The sequence below is a fragment of the Lactuca sativa genome, chromosome 8 (assembly GCF_002870075.4).
Source record: "Lactuca sativa cultivar Salinas chromosome 8, Lsat_Salinas_v11, whole genome shotgun sequence".
NCBI lineage: Eukaryota > Viridiplantae > Streptophyta > Magnoliopsida > Asterales > Asteraceae > Lactuca > Lactuca sativa.
In genome coordinates, this window is record NC_056630.2 from 61,088,352 (window position 1) to 61,102,352 (window position 14,001).

A 14,001-nucleotide genomic window follows, 5' to 3' on the forward strand; every position below is an offset into this window, starting at 1 on the left:
CTTTGAGAAATGTTTTGATAAATTTTATCATATTTAGTTTTGGGAATGAATTCCGCAACTCTTTTAATCAAAGGATTACTTTGATTTTAGAAAACAAGGCATAAATAAATCGGTTTTTTTCTGGCCGTGAATTTGGGGATGTCTCACCTTGGGCCTATAGTATGACTGAATCACTTCGTAAGGCCTACAATACACCTAGACCCCTGGGTATCTTGGTTTACAAAACAAAGCAGGATCACCTCAACCCAACCATAATACGTCAACATATGAAAACAAACAATAACCAGCAAACACATGTAAACATAACAAATTTACCAATCTAACAGATCACTACAGCATACCAACATCCTACACACAAGGACACATGTTGTAGAACAATGTATAGTGAGAAAACTCACCTTGCAGGCTAGCAGACTATCAACACAGCTCACATGAAACAAATACATGTGCCACAAGCCACCTATACAACAATTAGATGTACTTCCTCAATCTATAGCCTAAAACCCTCAAGTTGACCAAAAGTCAAACTTTGTCAAAAATCAACGATCAAAGTCAACTCGATTGGTCACCACGTCGTGACCAAGCAATTGCCACGATGTGGCGCTCTCACGACAAAACAGTTGTGAACAATCCTATCACCACGATGTGGTGAGCATGTCGCCATGTCATGGAAACCGACTAGAAACAACTTAATAGATTAAGCCTTTAATCCATTAAGCTACACAGTCATCTCTTGCAAAAGTCTTCCAAATGTACATAAGATCCATAAAAAATCCTTGCTTTCTGGACATGCATGTGCAATGCATATCTTAACATGGTTAGGTCAAAATGTTGAAAATAAGGTCAAAACATAATGCATGGAACCAAAACTCAAACTCTTTAGATTTGGAGCACTAAACCTCAAAGGGACCTCAAGGATCCATAAAATTTCCAGCTTTATGGAATCATCCACTCAAACTCTCCCAAACATGGAGAAAAATGCATAAAAGCCAAGATCTAGAAACATAGCACATAATGATTGAAACTTGTGGACTTACAATGGTCCAGAATATGTGCTACAAGGTGGTGAGGGAACTAGCTTGTTGGATCTTTGCTCAAGGGACACCTTCTTCTCTTTTAATACCACCAAGAAGCTTCAAGAGGTCAACAGTGGAGGCTAGGGTTTGATCTAGGTCAATAGGGAGTGATGGAGGTTGAGGGTGAGCAAACCCTAGCCATCACATCCCTTAAATAGGGGCACAAACCTTGAAAATTAGGGTTTTACATAAAACAGTTGCCAAGTCATTACCAAAACCTTGCCACGCCGTGGCACACACCAAAAACATGTTTCTCAATGGGTGAGGCCACATCATGGTACCTTCTCCCATGACGGCGTGGCCAACAAAAACTTCATATTTAAGTCTTTAAATGCCAAAAACATAAAGGGAATATATATACCTCGAACTGGTGTTACAATGCGAGTAGTAGTGTTGGGGGTAGATTTGGTGACATTCTTATTGTTTGTGATCTGACAGTATTTCTGACAACTAATGTTTATTGTTTAGAAAATTATGTTATCATGGAAGGAGGTTGGGTTATGTATGATTTCAAGTCTTTTTTAGCTAATGTATATGTGCCACAAGAAAAATTAAGAAAGAAGGAACTATGGAATATGTTAGAGATGTTTATGACATGACACCTCGGTGAGTACATTGGTGATTTTGATGTAGTTGGGATGCTTCGGAAAGACTTGGCATAGATTTATGTGTTGTGGGGACATATTATTTTAATAATGTTATACCAATTTTCAACTTTGTAAATTGTAATATTGTGATGGGTGGTCGAACATTTACTCATGTTAATCGACAATATAAATAAATTAGCAAGTTGGATTGCTTTTAGTATCGAAAAGTGTTATGGATAAATTCCCAAATAATATTTCCATGGTTCTTAAGAGAGTATGGTCCGATCATTATCCTATATCTTGAGAAATGAAGAGTTGTACCATGGGCCAATACCATTTAAGTTGTTTAACTCCTAGAAGCAAATTGAAGGTTTTTAGCAACTTGTCTAATTCCATCAATGTAGCATTACAAGTTTTCACCAACACAATACCTTTTTTAAGTATCTACAACTGATTCATGCTACCTTGATGGAGCCCATATTCACTAAGGTTGATGTTAGGGAAAAGGTGTAGTCGTGTGGCAGTAATCGGGCACTGGATCTATATGGTTTCATGTTTCTATTTATAAAGAATTATTGGAATATTTTTAAGGATATTATGGGTGCTCTCTATGATAACGAAGTAATACCAACATGTGATTCTTCTTAGATTACACTGATTCCCGAAAAAATCCCCGTTCTGTGAGGATTATTGACGGATTAGTCTATTAAAATTTCAATATAAAGTTATTACAATATTATTAGCTAACCTATTGGCGAAGGTAATTAAATTTTGGCTTCGAAAATTCATATCACTCGATTAATTGGAAGTATCTTGTTACAATTATAGATTTTATGGGGTTCGGTAATTGGTAGATTAATTGGATGAGAAATTAAATAGCCTCCTACTTTTTGTTCCTAATATCCTCCTATCTATTTTAGATGGTGACAAGTGTCATTAAATTTAATTTAAATTTGGTTGAGATTTTTGAATTTGTATACTTGTCATCATCTTAAATAGGTAGGAAGAAAAATATGAACTAAAGGTAGGATGATATTTAATTTCTCTGATTGGATTGAAGTGTTTCTTGTCTCACTTCTATTCTTGTTAATGGGAGTCCTACAAAGGAATTTCAGCTTTAGAGTCTTGAAGCAAGTTGACCCTCTATCACCATTCTTATTTATTACGGCTATGGAAGATTTACATGTTGCTATGGTTAAGGTCTTTTCGAGGTGTTAGTATTGGTTTGGACGAGTTGAGGATCTCATATATTTTCTAGGGGTGTGCAAAAAACCGCATAAACTGCACAAACCGCTCACACTGCACCAAACCGTACCGCATAATGCGGTTTAGAATTTCACGGTGCGGTTTGCGGTTTATAGTTACCAAACCGCGGTTCAAACCGCACCGCGTCGTATTAATGTGTGTGTGTGTGTGTGTGTGTGTATATATATATATATATATATATATATATATATATATATATATATATATATATATCAAAGTTTCCGATCACCAAATACTTCATACTGTCCAATAACTTTTTTCTATATCACGATGGTTAAATATGGTAATTAAAGACTTAAAAGACTATGATATCAAATTTCATAAGTCATAACAACTTAGCAAAACATTATGTTGTTTTTTTGTTTGCAATATCTATGTCTTTTAAAGGGTATGCAATATAATTAATAAATTTTGAAAGTGTTTAAATGGAATGAATAACAACCAAAGTTATAAATTAAACAACTTATCAAACCGCATAAACCGCATAAACCGCACCGCATAATGCGGTTTAAAGCTTTTGTGGTACGGTTTGCGGTTTCCAAAAAACTCAAACCGCATGTGCGGTGCGGTTTGCGGTTTCAACTCTAAACCACACCAAACCGCACCGCGAACACCCCTAATATTTTCTATGTGGGTTATGATCTTTTTATAGGAGAATGGAATAAAGGTAAATTTTCAAACTTGGTGGCTTTGCTGAGATGTTTTTATCATGTCTTTGCTCTCAACATCGCTTTGCAAAAATCAAACTTATTTGGCATTAGATTTTAGCAAGATAAGGTACATAATATTTCATTGCTTATGGGGTGTAGTGCAAGTTTTCTTCTATTTTATTATCTAAGTTTGTCGATTGCTTCAAATATGTTGAGGGTGGATAATTGGCAAGTTGTGACTAACCAATTCAAAAGCAGATTGGCTAAGTGCAAGATTAAAATGTTATATATTGGAGGAATTCTTACTTTAATAATATTTTTCCTTGGTAGTTTGTGTATCATTTTTTATATCTCCTTCTAAAGTTCCAAAAGTAGTGTGTACACAACCGAAATCTATTAGATCCAGATTTTTTAAGGGGTCCATGATGATGAAATGAAGATTATGTCGGTTAAATGGAACATGTCATGAATATTAAGGGGAATGACGGGTTAGGAGTCGAGAGTTTGTATGCTTACAATTATGCGTTGATGAAAAAATGGAAATAGCAACTTCATATTAAGAAGAAATCATTATGGGTGGAGATAATTAAAAATATTCATGGTTTTAATGGGTGTGTAGGTTTGATGGTGATAAAACAGAATATGTCAAGTGTTTGGTCAAAGTACTATTGCTACGGGTGGAAATTTTTTATCTAATTCAAAACCTGACACACACGAACGTAACCCGAAAATAAGCAGATTTGAGTTGAGATTCTTACCTACCAACCTGTCTATTTCATGTGTTGGGTTCGGGTTATGTGTTTGGTTAGCGGGCCAACCCGTCAAATATATATGATTTTAAAGAAATATTTAATATTTATTAATTAATTGGTATTCGCTTAGAGCATTCCCTAGAATGCTAAAACTGAAAATCTCCTTGGCGTCCCGTGACAGATTCTGATCTTTTTAGTACTTTGACCCCTATGCAGATTATTTTGTACAGTCTCCTTTCTCTTTCTCTTTGGAGGAGATAAAAAGGACAGTTTGGGATTGTGGTTCCATAAAAGCTCCGGGCCCCAGATGGTTTTACTTTTGGGTTTTTCAAACGTTATTGGGATCTTGTTACAGAAGATGTTGAGGCATTTGTTAATCATTTATTTCTACATTCTTCTATTCCAAACAGGTGTAATGCTTCGTTTTTCACTATTATTCCAAAAATTAGAGACCCGAAAACTGCAAAAGATTATAGACCCATTAGTCTTATTGGTTTCCAATATAAAATTATTGGTAAACTCTTAGCTAATCGTCCGGTGGAAGTTATTCATAGTGTTGTTAGCCTTGAGCAATCCGCGTTTATTAAAGGTAGACAAATTCTGGATGGTCCTTTTCTCTTGAATGAAGTCGTCGCTTAGAGTAAGGAGTCTAGAAGTCCTTTAATGCTTTTTAAGGTGGACTTTGAGAAAGCTTATGATTCTTTATCATGGGAGTATCTTTTGGAAATCATGTCAATTATGGGATTTGGCTCCAAGTGGTGTGGGTGGATTAAGGAATTATTGACCACTACTAGAGCTTCAATTTTGGTTAATGGTTTCCTAACAGATGAATTCCAAATGCATTGGTGGTTGAGACAAGGCGATCCGCTTTCCCCCTTTATCTTTATTCTCGCTATGGAAGGTTTACATGTTGCTTTGATGAGGGCTAGGATGGGGAATATGTTCAGGGTATTTCTATTTCAGGAATTGAGATTTCTCATCTCCTTTATGTAGACGATGTTATGTTGGTCTCTTCTTGGAATCCTGAAATCGTGGAACGTCTTATTCGTATTCTTAGGTGTTTCTACTTGGCATCAGGTCTAAAAATCAATTTGGCAAAAAGAAAATTGATAGGTTTGGGAGTTCCATATTCCCAAGTTCTTGAAGAGGCAGCTAATATAGGTTGTGCAACTTCAAACCTCCTATTTTTGCATCTTGGTATTCCTGTGGGTCAGAATTTGACTCGGATTTCTGCTTGGGCTCGTGTCATTGATCGGTTTCGATCAAAGTTGTCGAAGTGGAAGACTAAGAGTCTTTCTATTGGAGGTCGTCTTACACTGGTGAAGTCTGTGTTGGGTTCTTTGGAGAGCTACATGATGTCCATTTTCCTTACTCCCCTCTCGGTCTTGAAGTAGTTAGAGAGATTAAGGGCGAGATTTTTTTGGGGTGCAGATAGGGAAGAATGTCGGGTGCATTGGATTAGGGGGGACAGAGTTCTTTCTTCAAAGGTTAAGGGAGGATTAGGAATCGAAAGTCTATTCTCTTTTAATAGGGTTATGATATTTCGTTGGTGGTGGAGGTTTTATCAGATCCCTGATCTTTTGTGGGTTAGAGTGATAAAAGTTATTTATGGGTCGGATGGTGCTTGTAGGAACTTGAACACTCCTACTACTAGGACAGGACCTTGGGTTAGGGTTATTCGTATGTTCTCCCAGTTGAGACAGAAATATATTGACCTTCATTCTTTTTGCCCTATTAGAGTTGGTGATGGGACAACTACGTCTTTCCGGCATGATGTGTGGAGGGGTGATATGCCTTTGTCTTCAATCTTTCCTAGAGTTTATCTTCTAGATTTTCACATACATGTTTCTATTAGTGAAAGGTTATCTATGGGTTTGGGGTTTAATACTTTCAGACGTGATCCTAGAGGAGGTGTGGAGCAAGAACAATGAGACAATTTTTCTTTATTTCTGCAGGATTTTCGTCTTCAGTTAGTTCCAGATAGACTGGGATGGGTTCTTGATATTTTGGACACTTATTCAGTTTCTTCAGCAAGGAGATATTTGGATGGTATTATGCTTTTTATTGGTGTTCTTGTTACTCATTGGAATAATTGGATTCCTATTAATATTAATATTCTTATTTGGAGGATTAGACTTTTTAGTATCCCTACTAGAGAGCGTTTATCTCATAAGGGTATTTTGGTAGATTCCATTCTTTGTCCCATTTGCTCTTCTAGGGTGGAGACTATTGATCATATTTTTGCAGAGTGCCCTGGTTTGATTATTTTATGGTCTTGTATTGATGTTTGGTGGGGTGTCAATCTTCCTTCTCAGATTACTATAGAGTCTCTTATCAACTGGCCAATGTCTTGCCCTTGGAGAATTGGTCAACGGAAAGATTTTGATGCAGTGATTTTAATTTCCTTTTGGTGCATCTGGAATTTCAGAAATACTACGATTTTTTAAGCGGTTATTTCCATGAAATCTTTGATTTTTGATGATGTCATTTTTAAGTATTTTTATTGGATTTCAAATAGATGTACAAAAGCCAAGCTTGGTTGGTCTTCTTGGCTTCATAATCTTATTTTAGCTACTATTTTGATGTAATTCTTTTTCTAGCTCCTTGCTAGTTTCTAATAATATTCCGCCATTCCAAAAAAATTGAAAATCACAAATCAGTAACATCCTTCGTAGTTCACAGTTCCCCCTTCATTTATCTCATCTCATAAATTTTGTTTGGATGCATGTTTTAGTAATTTGTCACTCTGTAACTAAGATTGCTCCATATTCAAGTGTATATGCTTAAATGCTAATTAGTAATTAATTTTAGAGACGTGTATAATCCATATAAATTTAATATGTGAAATGTTAACCCAAAACAAACCTGCTGACCCTCTAACCCGGCCCACTCACCCACGAACCTGTATAATTAAATGGATTATGTGGGTTATATATGGATTGACGTTTCCAACTCGCCGATATGAATACATACATGGGTTGGGTTGGGTCGATGTATTCTGACCCGCCAACTGTGACTCATGAACCCGAACCGACCCAAATGTCACCCTAATTATTGCTTATTTGAATCAGGGCTGAGCAAAATACTTAACAGAACCGGACCATATAGGAACTGAATATGTAAATCGGTTCGGTTCGATTTTGGTTTTTGGGTCTTCATTTCTTGGTTTTTTCGTGATTAGAATCGAAATTTGAAGAGCCACTTTCTAACCCTCATAATTTCTTCATACGTGATCAGAATTATCTTATTTGTTTTCTAGAATTTAGTTTTATGTCTTGGCCACATTTTATGCTTAAGAACCACCTTCATTGGTTAATATTTGGTTGAGTTAGACAACCCTAACTAGGGGTTGTTAGGATTGTTGGACTATTTTTAGGTTGTGCAAAAAATTTAGTCAACTTTGGACAACCATAAGTTTTTCATGCGAGCTCTGAATAAGTTGATTTTTTTCCATCATTTAATGATACGTCTTGTCTATATTTTAGACTAAAGAATCATCTTAATTGGTTAAGAAGTGACTACCTAAATAGGGGTTGTTCGGGTTGTTGTATTGTTTTTAGTTTGTGCAATATTTTTAGTCAACTTTAAACAAGCATAGCTTTTTCATATGAGCTTGGAATGTTTTTTTTTACTAAGATTAAGCTCTCTATCTTTACTACATTTTTGGATCCATAACTACTTTAATTGGTTAAGAAATGTTGAGTTGCACGACCTAAATAGGTGTTATTGGGGCTGATTTTTTTTATAACTTTTGATTATGTTCGGATCTATACCCAAAAACCGATACCGCAGTCTCATAAGTTGATTTAGTTCTCTATTCCTTGATTTCAATTTTTAGTTTCGGTTTTTTTTTTGGTTCCATATCCATTCGGCATGGTTTCGTAACCGATCACATCCATTTTTTGAATCATCTTTGTGAAGAAGACGTCATTATGATTTATTCTATAAGAGATGGTTCATCTATTTTATTTTAGCAAAATTTGTGGATGGGTAATATCAAGCTTATGGACCAGTTTAATAGACTTTATGCTCTAGAAAATCTAAAAGATTGTTTTATATCTAACTATTGGCAAAAATGTAGATAGAAAGTACAATTGGAAACGAGATATTCGATGTGGGGATGAATCTGAGCGACTCGGATTTCTTCATTTCATGTGTTACAAGACAAGTTTTGTTTTGATGAAGGGGGAGGATAAGTGGGCTTGGAAGGAAAGCCCGAATGATGTTTTCCGATTGTGTGTACAAGGACATATGTCGATAAGATCACCTAGGATGGTTGATAGGGACGAGCGTCCACGACCCACTGTTTAAAGGGACCAAAAAAAATTATGTACTTTATTGTATGTGTGTGTGTGTGTGTCTATATATATATATATATATATATATATATATATATATGTATATATATATAATCAAAAATGTTATATTTAAAAGGCAGTACAAATAAATTTCTTTCAATTATTAAGTTATTATTTAAATAAATAATAAATAAAAAATAAAAAAAAAATAAAAAAAAAAAAAAACTTGATAAAATTGTATATTTGAAGGGCTCTTTTGTTCCCTTTCGCACCGGACCCAAAATATAGTTAGAACGACCCTAAGATCACCTTAGGAGATGGAGCATGCCCATTTGGTGGAATTTCTTTGCTCCTATAGAAAAAATTGTTTTAATTTGAAGGATGTTGTTAAATAGGTCACCTAAGAGAGTTATTTTGAAGATTGGAGGGGTTGATATCTCTTATTTGTTATGTATGTATTGTGAGAAGGATATTGAAGATACTATTCACTTTGCTTTTGTAGTGTGAAGTCGCAATCAAGTGTGGCTCAAGGTCTTCAAATGGATCAATCAGCTGTTTCTCATTACCAGCTTTGACAAATTGTTTAACTGTTTAATTTGATGTATAATGTCTCATTTAATGCATTGAAGATGAAAGTTTTGGAGGTTATTTGCAAGACTAATATATGAATATCGTAGGCTTATCATAATGTTTTAAAGTAAGCTTCAAAGTAATTTCAAGAAAAGTGCCATGACTAGGAACAAACGAAGAAATTATGTCAAGGCGAGTCTAAAACAGAAAATCATGTGATTCCTTATTTAAGTGAAACTGATAGAAAATTTAGTTAAAATTACTAGTCGTGGATCAGATCGGGTCGTATGTAGTGTTGTAAAACTCAAACAACTCAGCTGAGTACTTCTCAAGTTACTTGTAATCAACCATCTATTGGAGCAAGTTCTACCTACTTAGCCAAGAAAATCCAAGATCTCTCAAACTTGGTCCAATTGATATCGATTCAACTTAAAAAATAGTCCTTTTTTGGACTAGAGCATGACTAAACAAATAAAAACCAATTCAATAAACAAAACAATATTAAATGACTAAAACGATTTAAACTTGTAATAGACCAAGTCTGGATTTTAACCGTTAACTTATTTCCTTAATAACCCTGTTCAACAATGTTGAAGTGGGAGCTAGAAAGCTTTATTGCTTAAACCATCCATAATAAGCATTCTCATCATCCTACCTTTTTTAAGTACAAAAAACACATAGCTTCATTGTCGGCCAATGTGGGATAGATATAGATAAACTTATAAATCAATTAACAAAAATCAATTAACAAGGTCCTCAAAATTAATCACCTGTTTTGATCTTATCAAACTTGATAAGGTAGGTCTTATAAAATTTTCAAGGTTGTCTCTAAATTGTTTCATATATAACTTATTATAACTAGTGTAGGTGTCGATGCTTTGCATGGGTTGGATATGAATTATATAGAAAAAAAAACATACAAAACAATTTTAATACAAAAAAATGAAATAGACTCAAAGAAAATAAAATGCCTTATATTCATCCATTGTCTGCGAAGCATATAAGATCACCTTATCATTGCCTAATGTGCGCGATAATCGATTGTAGTAACTTATTATAATATCTATATCTATATCTATATATCTTATAAAGCTAGCATTTTTCCTTTAACCATATGCATTTGAAACTCCCATACATTTTTCCTTTCACCACATTCATTTGAAACTCCCATGACTTTTCAATTTCTTTCTAATAATAATTATAAGTTGGTTAATAAGGTTAAATAAATATCAAACCTAAAGTGTAATCATATATAAACTAAATTCCAATATTAAAATAATATATTTACTTATACTTATAAAGTTATGTTTTTAACTTTTAACATATTATACTTAATTTATTAGTTTTAATATATTGTTGGATGTAAACGATTGTCATTTTAAAGATACAATTTTGGAATAATTTGTATAAAATAGTTAAATTATCAATTAAAATATAACATTACAGTGTCAACTTAAATATAAATTTTAGTTTACTTTAAACAACCCAAAAAATATTTTGTAAATAGTTAAAAGTGATAAGTTGTAGTGTCTTTCTAATAATGACTATAAGTTGGTTAATAAGGTTAAATAAATATCAAACCTAAGGTATAATCATAAATATACTAAATTTCAATTTTAAAATAATATCTTTATTTCTATTTATAAAGTTATGTCTTTAACTTTTAACATATTATAGTTAATTTGATTAAATTTAAAATGTTGTTATATGTAAACCATTATCAGTTTAAAACTACAACTTTTGAACAATTTAAACAAAATACTTAAATTGTTATAAATTTCAATTCCACTAAAAAAAACCAAAGAATATTTTGTAAATAGCTAAAAGTGATAAATTGTAGTGATAAATGCAAAAACTAAATTGTAATATCAATTTAATTAAAATATTTCCTAAAGATATTTTTATAATCATTAAAAATTTTCAAATAAGTAGTGTAAAATAATTTACAATAACAATTGTTAAAAATAACTATATATATTATATAAATGATTATATTGTTATCTTTAAAATCAAAAAACAATATTTGATGTTTTAAATAATTATAATGATAGAAATTAAAACATTAAACAAATAAATTTTAAAAACTTTATTAACAATAACAATAACTGTAAATAACATTAAACCATATATTATATTTAATTTTATTCATGTGTAACTCGCAGGTAGAAGTCATTCAAACGATTGAGATAATGCAATTATAATAAGTATATATGATCATATAATTCAAAATAATCAATACATTATATCAATTTAGTATATGAATTATTATATCAAATTTAACAACAACATTATTTTTATTTAAAAACATATATTTGTAAAGACTTCAACTATATAAGTGTTAAACGCGCGGATATTAAAGTGGGTCATGGGAATCGCCTACTATTTATATAACTTGTCAATGTGTACTTTGCATTTAATTGTTGAAAATCCTTAATTATGATTTTTTTTTTAGAATGCTATTATTGTATGTATCTTTTTATTCATATAAATAGTTAAATTATGGGATATATATACAGTACTTCACTTGCACAAGGTACAGAAAGCAATAAGAATGAATACGTATAAAATTAGCCATTTTTATTATGATTTAATTTCTTTGCTAATTATTTGATAGGTTTTAATAATAAGGATATATGCAAAAAAAGCGCAACCAATTATATATGTACATACATAAAAATCTTTATATTATATTATTTTTATGTTCAGAAAAATCATTATATTAATATTTAGGTTTCAAATAAAACCAAATTGTAAGCTTTTAAGAGAAATAACTAGCTAAAAATATGATATTACATGCATGTTCCTTATATTTCCTTGATTGTATGTGAAAACATGTCAAAACCTACATTTATTTCGATTACTTTTTCTCTATTGTGTTCTCCATATGGAATTATACGATTGATTTCCCCTCCTTAACAAATCGTTTTTATCATAATTAACATCAAATATCATATTAAAAAACAAAAATGTAATCATCATATTTGTAGTTGTCAAATTCTCTGAAAACTTCGTATTTTGGTCTTTTCGAATGTTATCTATTAATATAAGGATTTTTCTAAATATATATATATATATATATATATATATATATATATATATATATATATATATATATATATATATATATATATATATATAATATAAAGGTTTTTCTACATATTATGTATAATTAGTCGTATTTTTTTTGCATATAGCACATATTAAAAAATTTAATAGCAAAACTAAGTATTCCCATTTAAGAGAGAACGTGTTTTACTAATAAATAAAGATAATCACTTTTGTCCAACTTTTGTTTTCATTAGGGTGGTAATTCATGACACGACACGACAAAAATACACGACATGAAAGGAAATTGGAACGAAACTTAAATTTGAATTTGTGTTCGTGTTAACTGTAAAAAAACACGATATCGTGTCGTGTTGTGTTCGTATTCAAAATTTGACACGAAATTGACACGATTTGGCGGTTCTTTGTCGTGTTTGTCGTGTTATATTTGATAAAGTATTCATTAAATAAACTAGTTTTTAGTATATATGTTATATTTTTCGTGTCGTGTCGTGTTTGTCGTTTTTTAATTTGTTCGTTTTCGAGTTAGTTAAAAAAACACGACATCGTGTCGTGTCGTATTCATGTTACATAAAACCTTGTCATGTCGTGTCGTGTCAGATAGAAACATGAAACGATAGCACGATTTGCCACCCCTAATTTCCATTATTTTTCAACACTTTTACTAATTGCATTTCAAATTCATTTCTAGCTTTATATATATATATATATATATATATATATATATATATATATATATATATATATATATATATATATATATATATATATAACACAAATAATAAATAAATAATAATAGTAAAAGTCACCTTACTTCTAAGTAAAGTAATTTATATGTAGTCTTTAAAACTTGTAAATAGCTCTTTAAATATATATATATATATATATATATATATATATATATATATATATATATATATATATATAGGCTTAGGTTATTTTGTTTTTACTAAATATTGTGTACCAGAATGCACAGATCTGGACCAATGGATGAAATTAATTAATGGACATGATTTGAGAGTGTATAATATTACAATGGGGTAACATGTAGCATATAATCACACAATTTTAAGCAAAAGGGTATTTTGGACAATTAACTACAAATATAAAAGGAAAATTTCGGATTTTTAGGGATGATTAATTATCCTAATTTAAAAGAATCTGAACTTTTTAATTAATTCAATTTCAATTTTTTACCAATTTGTTTCTGTTAGAATATTTTTTGTTAGAATGACAGAATGTCAACCATATAATAGTAAATATATTTTCGATTTTATTCTTACAGAATATATTTCCAATGCAGATATTTGATTTGAAAAATAAAAAACAGATTCATTCATATTCTTACAGACTAATATCCTTATACATTTAAAATAGTTATACATATTCTAAAAGAATATCATCAAAAATGAATAAAATTCTTAAAAAATAGCATTCTTGAATATACAATTATTGAACAAATACACTTGATCTTCTTCAGTGGTCCGTATAATCCACTTGATCTTCGCATATATACTTGTTGTTGAACTCAATTCCAAATATTTTTCTTGTATAATCAATATTGAATTCCTTCTCTATGCAATTATGAAAGAATAAGATACATTACTCGTTAGTATTACCCGTTAAACAAATATGCTAGTTAACAAACATTCTTAAAGACATTCTAACAGAATACATTTATATAAATAAATTCTGACAGAAAACATTACAAAATGCACTTAAATAACATTCTTTTA

The 14,001-nt window shown here is 31.3% G+C and overlaps 1 protein-coding gene across 1 annotated transcript; it reads left to right on the plus strand.

Annotated features, from left to right (window-relative positions):
• The first annotated feature begins 4,994 nt into the window (after positions 1–4,994).
• LOC111911201 (uncharacterized) lies at positions 4,995–5,725 on the plus strand. Its single transcript, XM_023906984.1, has 2 exons — positions 4,995–5,232; positions 5,325–5,725. The coding sequence occupies exons 1-2, from the start codon at positions 4,995–4,997 to the stop codon at positions 5,723–5,725; spliced, it is 639 nt and encodes a 212-aa protein (XP_023762752.1).
• Positions 5,726–14,001: the final 8,276 nt, after the last annotated feature.